Here is a 20,448-nt window from a genome sequence, read left to right as displayed (position 1 = left end):
GATTTAACAGCAATAAGCACAAAAGGTTAAGTGTTTGGATATAAGTAGTGGGTTCTGCTTTGTTAATGGTTAACAGATAATACTCCAGAAATAAACTGAAGTGGTTTTTCTTTGCAGTTCACCAATCTCTTGTATATTAGTTGCATGCAATGTTTTATTACTTAGCTAAAAAGGCTCAGATCCCACAGTGATGAGCCATGTAAGTACCTGGATGGATTTTCAGTTCATAGTTTCTCATGTTTTGAATGATCATATAGATTTATACACCCAGCTTTAAAATCCCATCTGAAGTACAGTATATTCCATGAAGATAAGTTGTGTTCCGATAGTTTTCCTCTGGTATTAAATAAATGTATGTGATGAAGTAACAACTAATGCCATAAGATTCTCTCAACTGTTAGTCAAGATTTTTATTTCTTAGCTAGCGTCAAATGACACTTCTGTCACAAAAAGCAGAACACACAAGATAATATTGCACTAGGTCCTCTGAAACCACTTCTACAGATAAGCTGAAAAGTCAAAATGCAGCAAACCAGTCTTCTTCCCATGGCATTGAGGTTTGGTTGACACCTTTTGCTGCTTTACAGTATGTAAAATTAAGTCCTGCACTGCTCTGAGAATCCAGCACTGTTTAAAGTACTTACACAGAATTCATAACAAAAATCTGTAGTTTAAGCATAAAAATAAATTGACAAAGGCCTGCCAGTTACAGCCTTATATATTGTATTTTAAAACTTTTTTCAAGAGACTAATTTTTCATGATTATCCTTTTATAGGCTGCCATATTAAATGAACTGTCTAAAACAAAAACTAAAATACTTGTCAACTTCTAATTAGCACACTTTCTTCTTTTGGAAACCAGCCCTAATGTAGGTTATACGTGGAGTCCAGTAGATAAGAGAAATCCCATTCTCCAAGTAAAGCACTATCTCAATATGAAGATATTGTGCTTCAGATTACTAAAACTGCTTTACCAGCACTAAGGTATCCAACTGTTGGGATAGAACAAATAGCAAGGAACAATATATACAGTAAATACAATATCTGTTGCAAGCAGGATATTGTCATTACAAGAAAATTAACTTGATTCATTAAAGCTGTTCCCTATCTGACATGCAAACTGAATGCTGATGTTTGTCAGTCATTCACTTTGCTTAAAAAAGAGTTCAGGGCTTAGATTGGTTTCTTTCAGTGTTGTAGAAGTTACAAGCAAATGGTGCAGTTAATGGTTAGTATGATTCTCTTGTTCTGATCTTTTTAGTTTGTTTATTAGATTCATGCTGCAGCTCTTTTCTTTTCTTCTGCTGCTGCTGTAGTCTTTCCTCTTTCTTTTGTAGATAGATAGCCATGTTGTCGAATGAGGCCTTGTAAAGACTGCTGTAGCAACTTTCTGTCTCAACAGAACCTGTGGCAGAAGAGAGAGACAATGTGGATGCTTTGAGCACTATTTCCAACTACTTCTTGCACTGAAATTTTAAACAAAATATTCCTGACTCCTGCACCATAATTCTAGATATCTTAATGCACAACATTTTTATTCTGTTTATATGTGGTGAGCCACTCACAAGTATCACTATTACACTCGTACATACCAAGGCCAAGATTTTTAACAGCCTAAAGTTAGAATTTGAAATCCATATTTAGGCCTCCCTGACTTTTCAAGAGTACTGCACACCCAACAGCTCACGCTGACATCAATGAGGGTCAAGGAGCATATAAAAATTCTAACTCTGGGCTTCTGTTGAAAATCTTTGTAATATCAATAAAGACCCCCTTGGAGTGCATTAAGGAATCGGAATTATTCCACAATGTTCAAACACTGCACAGGCTCCAGCTAGAGTACTGTATTTAGTTTGGTATTCCCTGCATTTAAAAAACAAAACAAAAAAACCCATCACACACACACATTAGAAAATTCAGACAGGACATCATGAAATAAAGCATACACAAACTTCCCAGCACTCATCGCTGCATGTTCCGCCACTCCTTTGTGAGCCTATTATAGTACATCCTTAAAGATTCTGTTTAAATGTACTCAGAGCATGATGCATCTGTCATTCCTGTAAAATGCCTGAACAGTCAAGGAAGATAATTGGAAGGTTACTCTGGGGAGTATAGACTAAAACTGACAGGTTAGAGTTATTGTGTTTCTAGAAGCAGTTAGTGGGCGTGGTCTAATTCCCATCTGTGATTCCTTTCCCCCCCGCATTCCTTCCCCCACCTAAAAAAATCCTTAACTGTAAGTAAAAGGAGAAACAGACAGGTGTGGGCAGGAAGAAGAGAAACATTAGTGAGTAAGCAATCGAGCTACATTATCAATTGTAATTTCCACCGGACTGGACTATGTTAAGGGTTTGCAGAATCTCTTTTCAGGGGCAACAGTTTATTCAACTGAAGGTTTAAGTATTCAATTTCTGCTTCTATAATCTTAGGTTACAAGAGGTCTTACAGATTCCATGATCACCAGCTGTCTAAGGGAGGACGCAACACAAGCACTCTCATTGTTTTATCTAGTAGGGTAAGTACCTTTTTTCATAATCTGTAAAAGCACTAATTACACAGCTGAAATAGGTGCTTATCAACTGAGCCTCCTCTCGCTAATTAGCTATAATAATCACTATGCTCTGAATAGTCATCCTTTCCCAGCTGCAGATACTCAGAGACTATTATAATACATTATGGTAATTAGCTATGCTGGAAAGTAACTTGTTTTCCACTACAGTTCTGTATTCATTCTCACTCAGGAACCTGCTTTTAAATGGATCTATCTTGGAACATCTGAGCTGTGTAAAACACAGGCATTACAAACACATTCCCTTCAAAAGGTAGATTTTCACTGCAATAGCATACAGAAAATACTCAGATTAGATATTGAAGTTATTACATTTTATTTTCCAGCAACTCTGTCAAATTACATGGGCTGATAATTTTTTTGCATATATAATGGCCCTCCAAGGATGGAAGTTTGGGTTTTAAAAGAAGGAAAAGAAACAAGCTTCACAACATCCTAGCCTGAGGCCTCAATCATGCACAGAGTTAAGCCACACCTGTCTATATAGCAAGGCATCCATTGACTCTTACCCCACCCACCCTTGGTGATTCTAATTAAGTTTGTTTTTTAATTAGCCTCCAGGAACTAGGCATTTTTCTAGAAAAACCAAGGAAAAAACCATAAACAAAACCTCCACCAAAATATATGCTTAATATTTTCATTTTCAGGTACAGCACAGAGTGGTAGGGCAAGCTTCCCTGTACCGTCTTCTCACAGTGTCTCAACTTAGACATGCAGGGGTTGCCTTTAAGCTCCCAACTTCAGTATAGACAGATCCTAAGTGATTTGTCCAGAGCCAGAAGGAGAGCCATGAACAGAACTCTGATCCGACTCCTTCCCTTGTGCTTTCACTCCTGTAACACATTCCCTGGCCTTTTCGACGAAGTTGCTCACCTTCGAACATTGTCCAGTTGTCGTGCAGGTATTTTGACATTTTCATTAATCCTTTGTCATCAGCGACAGGCTGGGAAAGGAAAGAACACCTATTCACTATGCTCCTCAGCAGCAATCATACAAAGCGCATTACACTGACCAGCACACTGAGAAATGCAAAGCCTCAACTGAGTACCATGAAAAAAGGGAAATTTAACAGAACACTTTTCTTTCCCACAAACTCATCACTCAGGCCTGGCATGGGGTCACCATGTTCTACCTAAGGCAGCCTAGAAAACAGAGATTGCCAAGGATCTGAAGGAAAAATGGGAATCAATTTTCTAGAAGTCAGTGAGGTAAAAAAATAGCTTGAGGAAGAGGTGAACCAAGAACACTCATGAAACAAATTTAAAATGAAAACTTTCCAACTATATCTCACTACTCTTAGATTTACAAGGGTGATGAATTTATTGTCTGGAAATCTAATGGATACTAGAGGGAATCTGATAGCTCACATTTGAGCTTTGGTGACTCAGTTCTCAATGGAACGATAACAGACACTAACAGGGCCACCACAGTTTCTTCTCTCCTCACAGAAGTTCCATTTGAGATAGGTACAGAAAAGGGTAGGCAGGGCACATTTTTCTCCATGCTTTCTTTTCTTTTTAGCTCCCTCTTCTTGAAGGCCACTAGCAAAATCTACACCCTACCACCAAAAACACTTTAGCAATGGAGTTAGCACATTTCTCACTGGGATGGATTGAGACTAGGTAGTTTTCCCGGGCTGCAGCACTATGTCAGTGTGTCACGCTTTTCAGTGTGGAAGCTGACACTCATCCTGAAGAGTCAGTTGGCTGCTGGGACATGGTTAGGGTGGTAGACTACAACCAAGAAACTAGTACAGCCGCTCAGCCTACTAGTAAGACTGACTTCAGTCAGGCAGCTCCTCCTGCTGCTCCCATTTGAAATCCCCCCTCCCAGCAAGCCTTCATCACCAACCAGTTAGGAGGGAAGCAGTTTTTCAAAACCACAGAGTGGGAGCTCTCACTGGGATTTTGGGAGGACGGGGAGCAGTATTCCCCAATGCTCCCTTTTAGTTTAACCACCGGGTTAAGGTAAGATGATGATGTGGGGAGCTGCAGAGGGCCCCTCACCCAGAAAAAAAGTCTGAGAAGGGACAAATTTGAGAGGAGTGTACAGGGTATTTTTTTTTAGTTGAGTGACATTCATGCTTAAGAGCAGAGATGCTAGTTTAAACCAGATTTAAGGCTGCCAACCATTGTGCAGGTACCTCAATCCTGACCCGTCTAGGTCAGATCTGGGTATCTCCTGAGCTGAGACTGCGAGTCATACTAAATCCTGTGTTTTGCAGAAATGCAGGAAGTAGGATGAGCCCATCTCTGATCAGATCCAGATCTGACCTCAGCTCAGAGCTATAATGCATTAAAGCAATTGTGCCACTTAATTTTCATCAATTATTCTGCCTTTCACTGAGAGGACTGGAGCAGATAGAAGATACTGGCAATTGTATCAGAGTACATCTAACCTGCCAATGTTCATCCACAGGCCTGTAGAGTAGAAGTGATGCTTCTTTGTCTTCCTGCAGTATCCAGAGCCCACCTGTTTCCTCAAATGCAATGTCCCAGCCTTTATGCTTCAAAGAGATTTGGTGTCTGTAATTTAACAGCTGGGTAGCAGCATCAAACTGGAAGATGTAAACTGTGGGAATACTTTAAACAGAAATAAAATGGAATTACCATTATCACACCTGCCTAGGGCGACCACTTGTACACAGTAAATTGCATCTACTCACTCCAAAATTAGTACTGGAGCAAAATTAGCAGCATTTCAAGTATAACTCTAAAATAAGAAACTGACTCCCCAACACTGAAAACTACTTATTTTCAACCCCAGGGGCCAAGGTAAATTGCAGATACTGGAGAATTTAATATTTCTTTCCAAATGTTACACTGAAGAAAAATCATTCTGAACTGTTTTTCCCCAAGGTTAGACTATTTTAAAAGGTTAGCAAAAATAATAAGCCACATACTACTAAAGGGTATTTTTGCATAATCAGATGTTTCACAGTGCAATTTACCATAGAGTTCACAGCTTGAAGGGTAATTAAAGAACATCAGCAGAAATAAAACCGGGTAAGGGGAGGGGAAAAAGAGAGAGAGAGAGAATGTACGTAAGGAGGGCCAAGAAAACAGGCTCTGCACTGGGGCTGGTGTGCACTGGAAAGGCCCAATATCTATTCCCCTGCATCCATGATCTCCACCTATAAAGCCTCCTGAGACCTGTTAAGCCCAGCAGCAGGTGTTTCAGGTCAGTTCATAGGAACAAGGCTCCCCCACGGCAAACAAGAGGTTCACCAAAAGGGAGAAAGTGCCTCCCAGCTTCACAGCACAGGCAACTTAGGATGCTGTTCTCCTTCTCACCATACTCAAGCCTGTATGTCAAGATGGAACTCATTTTGCTAAGCTTAACAGGTCACAACAGCCTGGGAGCTGGGTTCATCAGCAACTTCCTGGCCCCACTGCTCACTAGTACTCTGCTGCATGGCAGAGCCCATATCCTTGGGCCCAATGGGCAGCACAGCCCCTTAGCTGTGGCTCTTAATGCTGTTTTACACTGGTATCTCTGCTGACTTACACTGACTCCTGACCTATTGCACTGTAAAGACTGGACTCAGACCCAAAGACCCTGGCCTTTGAGAGCTGTTCCACTGTGCCCTGAACTCAAGAGGAGCTAGAGCAGGGGCTCAAACTTTTGTACTGGTGACCCCTCTCACAGAGCAAGCCTCTGAGTGCAACCCCCCTTATAAATTAAAAACACTTCTTATATATTTAACCCATTATAAATGCTGGAAGCAAAGCGGAGTTTGGGGTGGAGATTGACAGCTTGTGACCCCTGCCCCCTATGCAATAACCTCACAGCCCCCTGAGGGGTCCCGACCCTCAGTTTGAGAATCCCTGAGCTAGAGTATATAAGGACTTTATAAAACACTGCAAGAGTTTACTAAACCAAACAACTTTCGAGCCACTTATGTTTGAATTGATACTAAGGGCTCTCATGATCCTCATGCTAAATCCACTGACATGCCCATGATGAAACTCATCCTTTAAGAGTCCATAACAGGACAGCCACTTTAAATTCAGAGGAAGTCAAACTCCCAGCAACAGATGTCTCATGGTCCCATGCCCTTTCTTGAAATAGCTATCATTTTAGCAACATTCCCCTTTATTCTTACCAGTCACATAAAATGGCAATGTAATTTCCTTGACAACAATAGGCTATTCTCGACACGGCGTATTTCTGACAGGAGGGAAAAAAACATGTAATTATAACCTTAAACACTTAGGGGGGAAATTTAGGTTTAAATTTAGGCACTTAATCTACAGAATTTAATGGGGATCTTCATTTTAAAAAATAACAGTCAAACTTAAGTGAATATCTTGACAGTAGTTCTTTCCCCCCAGAATAGATCCCATTTTTGCCTTCTGTGCTCCACCTCCCCAAAGTGGTCAGCATAACCTATCTGAATAATATAACCAGACGTGAAGTCAGCACAGAGCCTAATGAGAGACTCACAGCAAACAAACAAGCAGGTGCAGCCTAACGGAGATGACAGCATCATTTTAGCCTTTAAGGGGCTGTGAATTATAGGGGAAATAGCCACATATTTTAAGTGTCCTTAGCCAGAATGCCACACAATTGGTTTATAGGTTACATATAACAGGAAGATGGTGGCCACCAGGTTTGGTGTAAAAAGCGAATGCAATGATGTGTAGCCAATGTTCTTGTAAAGTGGTCTCAATTTCACCCTTTTATAAACCGGCTTCCAGTGGGACGTGTGCTGTAAAAGGGAAGGTGAGTGGGACGGGGGGGGGGGGGGGAGATAGCTCATTTCAGCAGAAACACTAATAAGCAAGGAGGGAGGTAGCTTTACTGGACAAAGCTATTAAATTCCTTTGCCAGAAATATCGTACATCCCACCTGAAAACTACTGAATATACTGCCTGTGGAGCACAGCATTAAGTTTGATTTGAGGGTGGATAGTAATGAAGAGCCTGTTTTTCAAAAAAACCACACCCATGACTGCAAAGGCAAAACTCGCTCTTATGTATTTTTAAAAGCCCTGGAGATGTCATCTCTGGAAGGAATAGTTTCCCTACTCAGAGAAGAGGAAATAGCTTAGCTCCAGCAGAACAAGGAAATGATTCCAATCCTTCCTTCACTATGCTGGCAATATTTTAAAAGGAGCTTTTGAGCACCTCTGCTGGCACAACACTGGGTGATTGGTCAGTCCCTAATTAACCATGGCTGTGAGCTTAATTCAGGAGCATCCACAGGGTTTCTACTTCTTCAGCTGGCTGTTTGGAGTGCAGGCAGTGTCCCGGGAGTAATATTTGGACATGTAATCTGGGGAGGAAGCTAGGGCTGCATTGCTTTTCAACATCCAGGATAGCAAGTGTAATGCAAGGTAACCTTTCTTGCCCAGCGAACCAGACTGATGTAGATTTGTAGCCACAAGCTACAAAAATAGAGGCACAAACAGAAGGAAAGGTTACACCATGGCTTCCATCCATATCTATACCCCACTAGTAGTATAAAATATCTTAATTACAGAGAAGAAAAGAATGCATTGTGCAATAACATCTCTAAGCTGAAAATAAAAACCAGGCAGCATGTACTTCCCTCCTCTAATCTGTTTGAACATGAGGGGAACATTTTCTAAAGGTCACCCTCAACAGAGAAATAAATTTTAGAGCACTTGAGAACAGATGGGATTGGTCTGTTGCTACTCTGCAGAAACAATTATTCCATGTTTACAGGTGGGATCCAGTCTTTCTATACAATACATGGATACTAAATCTCTCAAGGTTTAAGATATCGAAGGAGGTGAGGGTGAAGGGTTTGATGAGAGAGTTACTGCAACTACCAAGAATAGCTCCACAGTTGGGTAAATAGAACTGTTTACATTCTGATTTTGTAGAAATGGCTTCCCTTATTGACACACACCAGCAGTGGGCTCTCTAGACATTTAAAAAACAAAGTTGTACTCTATCTCCTACAGCACCAACTCCTGTCAGACAATTCGTGGCATAAGTGATGCTAACAGATGGGATAGGCAGGGTACACTTTGTATTTAGATACAGAAGGGACACTGGTATTAAATGCAAAGCAGCACAGCAACTCAAAATTGTCAGTTTGACAGGGTTTTTTTTTTGTGGATGTGAAATGAGATCTAGTACCTTATTTAATTGTGGAATAAAATACAAGCACTCAAACATTTTTTTCATTAGGCAAGCCCATGGGACCACTGAACCTAGTAAAAAGACAATGCTAACAAAACAATTCATGGTAAACAGGTGTCACTCTTTTTACTTCAGCCAGCCATCACCTTAAAATTAACTGTTGACATTCTATTAGAAGCAGTGACCCTGTGAAACACACTAGAAGTATCTGGGCAGAAATTGCACAATTTCTGTTCTGACCTTTAGACAAGCGGATCAGATCAGGTGAACACTTGGACTTCTAAGGTTATCTAGTCCTTGCCCACACTACTGTGGGATTTGTTCCCTATCATCAGCTAAAATGACTAATCCTGAGACCAGCTCTACATCACTTCAGCACAACTATATATTTCCCAAGACAAGTCTATTTGGCTTGATAGATGGTGAAAACAAATTAATTCTTGTGCTCATGTGCACTGTCATTACAATGAAGCATGATTATAATAAGACAAAAATCAAGTCACTCATCTCACAAGCATCAGTGAACAAATAGCAAAAATCATAAAATGCCCAATGAAGCAGCAGAAAAAACAAGGACATCCCATCTGATCTCTCTTGTAATCAAAGCCATTGGTAGCTAATGCACTAGCTAAAGTCTGCAAAGTGCTGACAGGAAAAGCAGACTCTAAGGAATAAGGCAAGAGTAAGTGAGACCATTCCTTTACACAATACAATGAAGTATGGCTCAAAGACAGTCACTGTCCTCTGAAGCTATTGCCTCCATGTGAGAGGGAAATACCACAACTGACAAAGTTACGGCAGTGACTTCTTCACCATTTCTGACACTGAATTCAATGTCAAACTTCTGAAGCATGGGTTCTCTTCTGGTCCTCACTCATGGGCTAACACTAGAGAACATTCTCTACGAGACTGAATTGTTTGAATGTTGAGAATCTGCGAGTGAGGAATTTAATATCAGTGTATTCACTGATGGCCAAGCACTCTCAAAAAACAAAGGTTTGGTATGCTAGCAATAGTGTGTATTGAAGGCTGTAATGTGCTACTGAGAGTAGGAGACAAAAACTGATGTCTGATGTTTGACAAGTATATTAGCATACATAATTAATGCAACAATACAGCAGTATTTCGAAACCACCAACTTTGAAAGCTAATGACAGACTTCATCATTCCACAAGCATGGAGTCAATCCAAGACCAGCTTTTTAGAGGAGATGGAAAAAAGGCTACTTCATTTGTGAGAATTTGTAATAAACAGAGGTCTCACAGATTCAAGAAGGAGCTCAATCTGAAGTGACGATGGCTTCCAAGAAACTCATCTTGATGTAGACACTGTTTATTTTTCCATGCAAGCTGTATAGTACAATTGTAAAATAATGCTGGCTTGCAATGATATAGCTGACATGTTGCAGATAAGCTTTTTTTCCTTGGTGGGAAAGAAACTGAGAATAGATTCCTGGTACCATAACAAAATGTAAATACTCTCCATTCCAAGCTTCTCTCAGCCCGTGAGGAACAACTTACTCAAGTGACATCACTTGAGGTAACAGCAAGAGTCAGTTATATAATTCCTCAAAACTACCACTTAAAAAATTAACTAATTGTACTTTTTCACATTAGGTGTAGCAGTAAATGAGCTATAGACTTCTGGCTTGTGTATACATAGTTCTGAAACAGTGTTACTGTTCCTTCAAACTGAGTAAATAATTATACCAGTCTATGGGAGGATGCATTAATCCAAGAACTGTCTCCAAAAGGTTCCATTCATTAATATTTCATGACAGTTTAAAAATATCAACTGCCAGTTCCTTACTGTGGAGGGAGGAAAAGAACCTTCTAAGGTTTTGTCTGAAATGAGACTTTGGATGCAACTAAAAGTAAAATTCTAGATTCAGAGCACTAGATTCTATGGCCTGGTCTACACTACGCGTTTATACCGATTTTAGCAGCGTTAAACCTATTTAACGCTGCACCCATCCACACAACGAGGCCCTTTATATCGATATAAAGGGCTCTTTAAACCAGTTTCTGTACTCTGAGAGGAGCAGAGCTGAAATCAGTATTACCATATCAGATTAGGCTTAGTGTGGCTGCAAATCGATGGTATTGGCCTCCAGGCGATATCCCACAGTGCACCACTGTGACCGCTCTGGACAGCTATCTGAACTGAGATGCACTGGCCAGATAGACAGGAAAAGCCCTGCGAATGTTTGAATTTCATTTCCTGTTTGGCCAGCGTGGAGCTGTGATCAGCACAGGTGACCACGCAGAGCATATCAGCACAGGTAACAATGCAGTCTCCTGAGAATTGAAAAAGAGCTCCAGCATAGACCGCACGGGAGGTACTGGATCTGATCACTATATGGGGAGAGGATTCAGTGCTAACAGAACTCCGTTCCAAAAGATTAAATGAAAAAACATTTGAAAAAATTTCCAAGGCTATGATGGAGAAAGGCCACACCAGGGACTCAGTGCAGTGCAGAGTGAAAGTTAAGGAGCTCAGACAAGCCTACCAGAAAACCAAAGAAGCAAACGGAAGGTCCAGGGCAGGGCCAAAAACATGCCGCTTCTACACTGAGCTGCATGCAATTCTCGGGGGGTCTGCCACCACTACCCCACCCCTGTCCATGGATTCCGAGGTGGTGGTGGTAATCTCAGCCATGGCTGAGGATTCTGCGGACGGGGAAGATGAAGATGAGGAAGAGGAGGACAAGCTTGCAGAAAGCACACAGCACTCCGTTCTCCCCAACAGCCAGGAGCTTTTTCTCACCCAGACGGAATTACCCTCTCAGTCCTTCCAAGCCACTAGCCCAGATAATGAAGCCATGGAAGCGACCTCTGGTGAGTGTACCTTTGTAAATATAAAACATGGTTTAAAAGCAAACGTTTTTTAATGATTGATTTGCCCTCAGGACTTGGGATGCATTCGCAGCCAGTACAGTTATTGGAAAAGTTTGTTAACATGTCTGGGGATGGAGTGGAAGTCCTCCAGGGACATCTCCATGAAGCTCTCCTTCCTGGAGGTACTCCAAAAGCCTTTGCAGAAGGTTTCTGGGCAAGGCAGCCTTATTCCGTCCACCATGGAAGGACACTTGACCACGCCATGCATGTAGCAAGTAATCTGATATCATTGCATGACAAAGCCTAGCTGCATATGGTCTTGGTGATTGCTGGCATTCAAGCAACATCCGTTCTTTATCTCGCTGTGTTATCCTCAGGAGAGTGATATCGTTTATGGTAACCTGGTTGAAATTCCGGAATTTAATTAAGGGGACAGAGATGGCCATTCCTACTGAGCTGTTTGCCTGTTGCTTAAAAGAAATCCTTCCTTGCAGGTAGCCAAGCGGGGAGAGGGGAGGAGGGGTAATGGCGCTGAGCTTTTTCGCGTTTGGCTAGCACGGATCTTCTCTGCTACCAGCCACGCGGTGGGAGGAGGGGTAAAGCAATCATCCCAGAGAATTGGATGGGGGGGGTGGTTTCTGCTGCTGCATGTTAACAGGAAAAAAGCAGCACTGAACAGGCTTTGCTTGGTATTTGGGAAAGGAGGGCACCGTGTATATGAAGGCTGCAGAAGTCGAAAGACAATGGTTTACCATGGCCGCATGCAAGCTGATGCCCAGACCTGCCTCTGTGAGATCTGTAACACCAGAGCCGCAGGCACTCAATATTAAGATGCAAAACGCGACCTTGTAGTGAAATCACATGTGCTATGTAAGGTGAATAGTGTTGTTCACTGTGAAAGAGTATAACCATTGTTCTGTAAAACGTATCTTTCTAAATACTTCTCTCCTTTTTTTCTCTCTCTCATGCAGCTGCAAATTTTTCAAGCCTCCCTACTCCATCCCAAAGGCTCTCTCAGATAAGGCAGAGGAAAAAAAAAAGAAGCGAGACGAAATGTTCTCGGAAATCATGGAAGTAACCCGCAATGAAAGAGCTCATCTGAATGAGTGGAAGGATGTGGTATCAAATTACAGGAAAGATGCCAGTGAATGTGAGGATAGGAGGGACGAACGTGAGGATAGGAGAGACACTCGAGATGAGAGGTGGCGGCAGGAAGATCAGCGGTGGCGGGATGCAACACTGGGGCTGCTGCGTGATCAAACTGACATCCTCCGACATCTGGGGGAGCTTCAGGAACAGCAGCAGAGTCACAGAGTGCTGCTGCAGCCCCTGTGTAACCATCCTCACCACTCACCATGTTCCATGTCTTCCTCACCCAAACACTAAGAACGCGTGGGGGAAGGCTTCATGCTCCCACCCACTCCACCCCTGTGGACAGCCCAACCAAAACGCTGTCATTACTTTGAAATATTTTTAGCGGTCTTTTTCTTCCCTCCTATCCTCCTCCCAAACCACACCCGGGATACCTTGTCAGTTCTCTCCCTCTTTTTATAATGACTTTTTAATAAAGAATACATGATTTTTAAACGATAGTGACTTTATTTCTTTAAGAAAGCTGTAATCGAAGGGGAGGGTGGGTTGCTTACAGGGAATGAGTCCATCAAAGGGGGGATTCATCAAGGGGAAACAAACACATCAGTTACACCGTACCTTGGCCCCTGATGAAACTTGTTTTCAAAGCTTCTCTGATGCACGCTGCTTCGTGGTGTGCTCTTCTAATCGCCCTGGTGTCTGGCTGCGTGTAATCAGCGGCCAGGTGATTTGCCTCAGCCTCCCACCCCAGCATAAAGGTCTCCCCCTTACTCTCACAGAGATTGTGGAGCACACAGCAAGCAGCAATAACAATGGGGACACTGGTTTGGCTGAGGTCTGATCGAGTCAGTAATGTGTGCCAGCGCGCCTTTAAATGGCCAAACGCACATTCTACCACCATTCTGCACTTGCTCGGCCTGTAGTTGAACAGCTCCTGATTACTGTCCAGGCTGCCTGTGTATGGCTTCATGAGCCATGGTATCAAGGGGTAGGCTGGGTCACCCAGGATAACTACAGGCATTTCAACATCCCCAACTGTTATTTTCTGGTCTGGGAAGTAATTCCTTTGCAGCAGCCGTTTAAACAGAGTAGTGTTCCTGAAGACGCGAACATCATGAACCCTTCCTGGCCATCCCACGTGGATGTTGGTGAAACGTCCCTTGTGATCCACCAGTGCTTGCAGCACCATTGAAAAGTACCCCTTGCGTTTTACGTACTGGGTGTCCTGGTGCTCCAGTGCCAAGATAGGGATATGGGTTCCATCTATCGCCCCCCCCCACAGTTAGTGGATGGCTTTGCTGCAATGGGATTCTCTATGACCTGCACGTTTCCCAGAGTCACAACCTTTCGTAGCAGCAGCTTAATGATTGCTTTGGCTACTTGCATCATAGCAGCCCACACAGTAGATTTTCCCACTCCAAATTGATTCCCGACTGACCGATAGCTGTCTGGCGTTGCAAGCTTCCAGAGGGCTATTGCCACTCGCTTCTCCACTGTGAGGGCTGCTCTCATCTTGGTATTATGGCGTTTCAGGGCAGGGGAAAGCAAGTCACAAAGTTCCATGAAAGTGCCCTTACACATGCGAAAGTTTCGCAGCCACTGCGAATTGTCCCACACCTGCAAAACTATGCAGTCCCTCCAGTCTGTGCTTGTTTCCCGGGCCCAAAATCAGCGTTCAATGGCTAGAACCTGCCCCATTACCAGCAGGATCTCCAAAGCGCAGGGGCCCGCAGTTTGAGAGAATTCTGTGTCCATGTCCTCATCACTCTCGTCGCCGCTCTGCCGTAGCCGCCGCCTCCTCGCCTGGCTACGGGATAGCTACCCACAGTGCAACGCTCTGGAAATCGACGCTAGCCTCGGTACATGGACGCACACCACCGAATTAATGTGCTTAGTGTGGCTGCGTGCACTCGACTTTATACAATCTATTCTACAAAATCGGTTTATGTAAAATCGGAATAATCCCGTAGTGTAGACGTACCCTGAGATACAGAGGACCAGCCTGAGGGGGCTTACCTATGGATTTGAAAAAGACTTGCACGCTATTCCTCTGACACGGAAGAACTTGTTAAATAACCTCTTCCCAACATTTAGAGAGCACTTTTCACATAAAGATCACAAAGCTCTTGACAAGTTTTGGCCTCATTCTACAATCCTTCCACCTGCTCAGCTCCCAGTTAAGTAGATAGGAATGTACATGCAGGCCTGTAGGATCAGATCACACACACACTGCTTAGAAAATGGCAAACCCTTTAAAGAGAGCCTAGCACTCAGCTGTAGGGAGAGAGTGAAGAATACCTTCTCCAACTGAAACAATAGAGGACTATTAGCAACACAGAATGGAATACTTCACTTGGATTCTAGCCTGGACACTGGGGTAAGTGCGCCCTAGGAGTAAAAACCACAAGAGGCCAAATCCTCTCAAGTTTTATCCTAAAGTCACTATGTAGAAACCCATGTCTAACACTAGACTGGAACACAGACTGATTGAGGGAAAGTGTCACCTATCCGACTCATTCGAAAGGAGATCAAGCCCCTGTTGTCTCAACGAAAGATAGAATAGCTAGACATTCACACTAAAAAACAAACAAACCTATCCAGCAAAAGATGGCTTCCCACAGATACGCAACACGTGGATGACCGACTCAACAGGCTAAGTGGTAGCTGGCTCAGATTCAATGCAGATGGCAAGAACGATACTGTGTTGTTCCAGCTGCGAGTATGGAACAAGTCATATGTGCAGGCAAGAATGGATACTACCAGATCCAAGAGTTTTCAGTACAAATTAAGATGTATTTCAGAGTTTCAATTCAGTAAGGTAATACTTCTGGTAATTTGTTACAAAGATTTTGGAACTTTCTGCTCAAATGTAACTGAGGATGTTAAAGCTATGATTTTACTAGTTTCAAAGTCGCTTTATGCTAGATTTTGAGTTTCACTAGATGTTTCTTCTAGACAATTTTAGGTTTAAGGGCAAGTTTTGTATACAACAGACAAATTGAAAGCTTCATCTTAATTTCAAACACGGGGAGAATTGCAGAAAGTTCTGAAAATGCCACCCTGTATTTATAAAGAAGTGCTTAAGAGCCTGTCCACACAGCAATTTGGTGCACAGAAAGCAGAGGTTCTTGCTTGCAGTGCACTAACTGGTTGCAAGGACGCTACCACCATCCACTGAAAGTTTCATAGTGCGCTTTGACCTACTGCATTTGCAAGTGCACAGGGGCAGGGTCCACACAGACTGTTAGTGCACAGCAAACTAGAATGCTGCAGATTTACAACCCGGCTTGCTGCCCACTAAACTGCCATGTGGACAAGCCCTTTAAATGACTTAAGAGCACAAATTCTGTTCAGTTCCAGTGGGATTTACGTTCCTAAATTCTGCTCTTTATGAACTGTGCTTTCTAGAACTTAAACAGGATCTCCCACCCACTACCATAAAAGAGAGCTTGTTCCAGCATGGATTTGATTTAAATCACTAGTCAGGAAGACTCAATTTAATCATGGATTTCTACATAAAAGAGCATTCTTGTTGGTTATTTTAACTTTAGAACATATTCTTCACAACTCAGAGATAGACAAGACCCAAACTAGATCTCTTTTATGGCCTGCTGCCATTATAGGTTTTCCCTTCTTGTGAGAGAATGGTATGGCAGATCTCAAATCAATGGTATGGCAGATCTCAAATCAACAAAGGCTACACTTGGAAAGACCTCAAGACTTCTGGAATATGCTGCTTAAACAGTTTCACTTTCGTTTCTACTGCCTGTCCCTCCCTTCTCACATTTATCTTCAGACTTCTTCTCCTTGTCCAGATCTATTCCACGCCCAACAATCTTCTATTCATTAAAATTGTTGAAACTGCACTTTTAGAGAGAGGTAAGGGATTTACTCTATGTACACAAATTTGCAGAGGGACAAGAGGGTTGAGGTCTGTTATTTCTCACTGCTATATATTTATTTTAAAACATTTTTGCTGTTAATAAGCATGTTATCTCTGGAGATACAAATCCACAGTTTGAGAACTGCAAAACTAAGCATCTGATGGTATCTTCTACACTGAGCACTGAGTTCCATCGGGAAGATAGAAAGATTAACCTAAATAATCTATACAGAAGCCCCTGGAACTCCATAAGACTGAGTCCTTAAATCTATGACCTATTTTGGAACTCATTTACAAAACTTTTCTTAAACATTACCTGAATATATTGTTTCATACTATAGAATTATAATTTATAATCCCTATTCCATGATGAGATATCTTTGAGCTATAATGTACCTTAATTAAAACTATCTTTAGATGTTTTTTCCTCAAAACACACTTATCAAAAAAACGTAATTTAAATTAAAAAATCCGATTTATTTATTTAAATCATTGATTCTTATCCATCCCGAGTGGCTCTAATACTAACCAGCAACAGAACATATTTTTAAACCACAGGGTTCAGGGAGCACGACGACAGCATGAGCATACACAACTCATCAAAAACCCATACCTTGTCATTTTTGATTGCCTCAGTCTTATTCAAACTGTTTAGATGACAGCAGTGCACTTCTTTTCCACTTTTGTATTCCCAAAGCCTCAGAGTACAATCCTGAATAAATTCAAATGGACAGGTTGATTAACATAATCACTGGCACAGAGAAGTCACCTGTGGTCTTCAGAAGCTAGATCATACTTCGCCACGAGATACTTCATGCATGAGATTCTAAACCCTCAAAGAAACTGGTTAAATGTTCTCAAATTGCAGATAGGGTATTTTAATGAACATATAATTCAGCTCAATTCTAAGTTATTCAATCAAACAAAAGTTATTTTTCCTTTGCAGAGGAAATTAAGTTGCTGGATGAGTGGATTTTGAGTGACTTGTAAATAGCACAACAGTAAATGCATTACGCACTCACTATCTTAATGGCACTCCCCTTAGGTCGCTCTTTTCCCTCACCCATCCTTCTACAGTACCCAAATCCTTTGGATAATAATTCAGTGAAAGAGAAGACCCTCATTTAGTTATCTTTGAGATTAAACTCTGTTCTGGAACATGTTTTAGTCTCAATCAGCAAAAACAACAAGGAGTCCTTGTGGCACCTTAGACACTAACAAATTTATTTGGGCATAAGCTTTCGTGGGCATAAGCTTTCGTGGGCTAAAACCCATTTCATCTGATGCATGGAGTGAAAAATACAGTAAACACACACACACACACACACGAAAAGATGGGAGTTGCCTTACCAAATGGGGGTCAGTGCTAACAAGGCCAATTCAATTAAGGTGGACCTTGATTGCACTGCCCTTGTTAACACTATAAAAGTAATTTTCCCTCTTTTGATATTCACCCCTTCTTGTCAACTGTTGAAAACAGGCTACTTCCATCTTAATTGAATTGGCCTCATTAGCACCGACCTCCCACCTGGTAAGGCAACTCCCATCTTTTCATGTGCTGTAATTACACACACACACTGCTTACTGTATTTTTCACTTCATGCATCTGATGAAGTTGGTTTCAGCCCATTAAAAATTATGCCCAAATAAATCTGTTAGTCTCTAAGGTGCCAAAAGGACTCCTCGTTGTTTCTGTTCTGGGAAATATCACTGAAGTTGCCTCCCTGTGAACGAAATAAAGCTGAGGACAGCACTAACACTGATATTGCTCAGAGAGATACTGCGTGGGAACAAAATACAGGACCTTTGGGCATACAATAGGAAAAAATCAAATCAAAAGATACAACAGTTACCACAAGATTACAGACTTCAGTTCTAGAGTGTATTTTCCCTCATTGTGCAGTTCCATTATTAGTATTAGACTGGAGGTTTGAGCTGCATACACATTAATAAGGAATATTGTTTCCCCTCTCTAGGAGGACTGGGGATCACCTCCAATTGTTCATTCTTTCTGGGTCTAGAGCTGTCATATCGTGCTACTGATAAAACAACTCTTGCTCTACCTACAACTATATGATATACAATTCAGAAAGTCTTGCAAGGAGGAGAGGTTTGATTAAGACTTCAAACACATCCTAGGTCATCTTAAATACTCTAAATAAAAGCATTTGGGATTCTAGTGCTTATTAGAGGGACATTAACTGTCATGGCTGGCTGGTCCACCCAATGTTTAATCTACCTCAATTATTGAATAATCTCTTGATAATGTATTTGTCAGTGCTTTGAAGCTAGAGTTAATCCTGCAGACTTGGTGAGGACTGTGTGATTTCTCCATCCCATAGAACTAGAAATGATGTGAAAAGCAAGAAGAATGCACAGAATAAGCTGATGCTACAGCCTTACAGAAAGAAGCCTTGGAACAAAGAAACCTTGAGTGCGCAGAAGCAGAACACAAAGATACAGTACGGCTATTTTTTAAAATATCTCAAGAAATAAAAATAAAAATAAGCAGACATAAGAAATCAGAAGTGGATAGGAAACAAAGGTGAGTCAGACTAGAAGCGGAGATCATTGGCAAGAAGAAAAAGGGTAGTAAGATTGAAAATTAACAATATTTAAAACGCATGTGATTATAAATCAACATTTAATTTAAACTAAAAATAGGCTTTAAATGTTCAGTTGGACTTTCTAGATACTGTCACTTAGCAGTTCAGAATGCTTGGTGCTCATCTTTGAATGTGATTCCTACTTAGAGTAGGAGATAGGGCCAGCTAATACGGAGACAGCTAACCATAATTGTGACCAAATTCAGATAGGTCAATATTTCCTCCATCCCAAACCTCACTACACTAAGATGAGTATTTCAATACATTTTAGGTCACTACACCATTCACAGCATTCAGTAACTTGCAGAGCATTCCAGACATTTCTATGAGTTAGTGGAGTTCCAATTTTAATTAAAAAACTGTTACAGTGAAAGTGCTCCCATCATTAGAAATGTCAATTTCAGTTCTTGTCTGGGGACTAAGAACTAAATATGTTTTCCCTAATAAGCAACTGGCATTGCTGTAAACTGAGATTAAAGCACCACTATTTTACTAACAATAGAAAGATCGAACCCAGAGTAGAATGTTGGTGGGAGTGGAACTGAAGTGCAAGTCTTCCACCTCTACAGAAACCAAATCCTTGCAAAACAAGCAGAAAACTGAAGTCTGGCTCATAAAGACTGACACTTTTTTTTTTTTTTGAAAGGATCAGAATACATACCCCAGAAGCTGATAGCATAAGATCTGGATAGTTTGGTATTACAAATATTCTGCTTACAAACCTAAAGGGAAAGAAGTTAAGAGTTCAACATTTATGTGTAGTGTCAGTGTAAACAAGAGTACCAATATAATAGTAAGAGCATATTTTAAGGTTACAGTGTCATCCATTACATATATTTTAAGAAGGCAATAGAAAGGCATAAGTTACAGGGAATAAAGGTAGCTTTTCCCCTCAAACTAACTGGCAGACAGAGATAGTATATTCATTATATCGCTGCAATATTCCTGGAAAGATATTCCACATAATACAAGAAGTGCTTACTTTATTGTATTCCAGGAATTCAATTGATCCCCTTCTAACTGGGGAAGACAGTGCTGCTTGTGAGAATATGTTTTTGGTCATTTAGATCAGAATATGCACATGGAATTAGATTTACAAATAGATTTGTATCATGCTCATGGATCAATTATAAATGTAAAATTAAAAAAAACACGTACATCAATATAGATTTTGTTTTTAATTAGTGAAGTCAGAGCATCAGCGCATGAGGGTTCCCTCACAGCAGGTGGGGATCATCCAAGGCACCATCTACTCAGTTTTAGGGCAACCAAGCCATGTAACTATTTCCCCACTATCCTTTCTAGGATTAGCTGCATCCAGTTGGGAATCTCAGTAACATTAAGG

General features: G+C 41.4%; 1 protein-coding gene across 3 annotated transcripts in view; it reads right to left on the bottom strand.

Annotated features, from left to right (window-relative positions):
* Window positions 1–395: 395 nt before the first annotated feature.
* The window catches only part of WDR4 (WD repeat domain 4), a 39,332-nt gene continuing 19,279 nt past the window's right edge, over window positions 396–20,448 (bottom strand). For 2 of the 3 annotated variants that reach the window (XM_030577035.1, XM_030577027.1), the window contains exons 6-11: window positions 19,765–19,825; window positions 17,111–17,209; window positions 6,678–6,742; window positions 4,971–5,154; window positions 3,446–3,515; window positions 396–1,405 (exon numbers count right to left, since the gene is read on the bottom strand). In XM_030577035.1, the coding sequence (XP_030432895.1) occupies window positions 1,230–1,405; window positions 3,446–3,515; window positions 4,971–5,154; window positions 6,678–6,742; window positions 17,111–17,209; window positions 19,765–19,825 (655 nt within the window). In that variant the 3' untranslated portion in view covers window positions 396–1,229. The remainder of the gene's footprint in view (window positions 1,406–3,445; window positions 3,516–4,970; window positions 5,155–6,677; window positions 6,743–17,110; window positions 17,210–19,764; window positions 19,826–20,448) is intronic. The other variant, XM_030577044.1, reaches the window with a different exon arrangement.

Source organism: Gopherus evgoodei, chromosome 1 (assembly GCF_007399415.2).
Source record: "Gopherus evgoodei ecotype Sinaloan lineage chromosome 1, rGopEvg1_v1.p, whole genome shotgun sequence".
NCBI lineage: Eukaryota > Metazoa > Chordata > Testudines > Testudinidae > Gopherus > Gopherus evgoodei.
The sequence above is the reverse complement of the archived record's forward strand: the minus strand, read 5'-3'. Positions and strand labels throughout refer to the sequence as shown.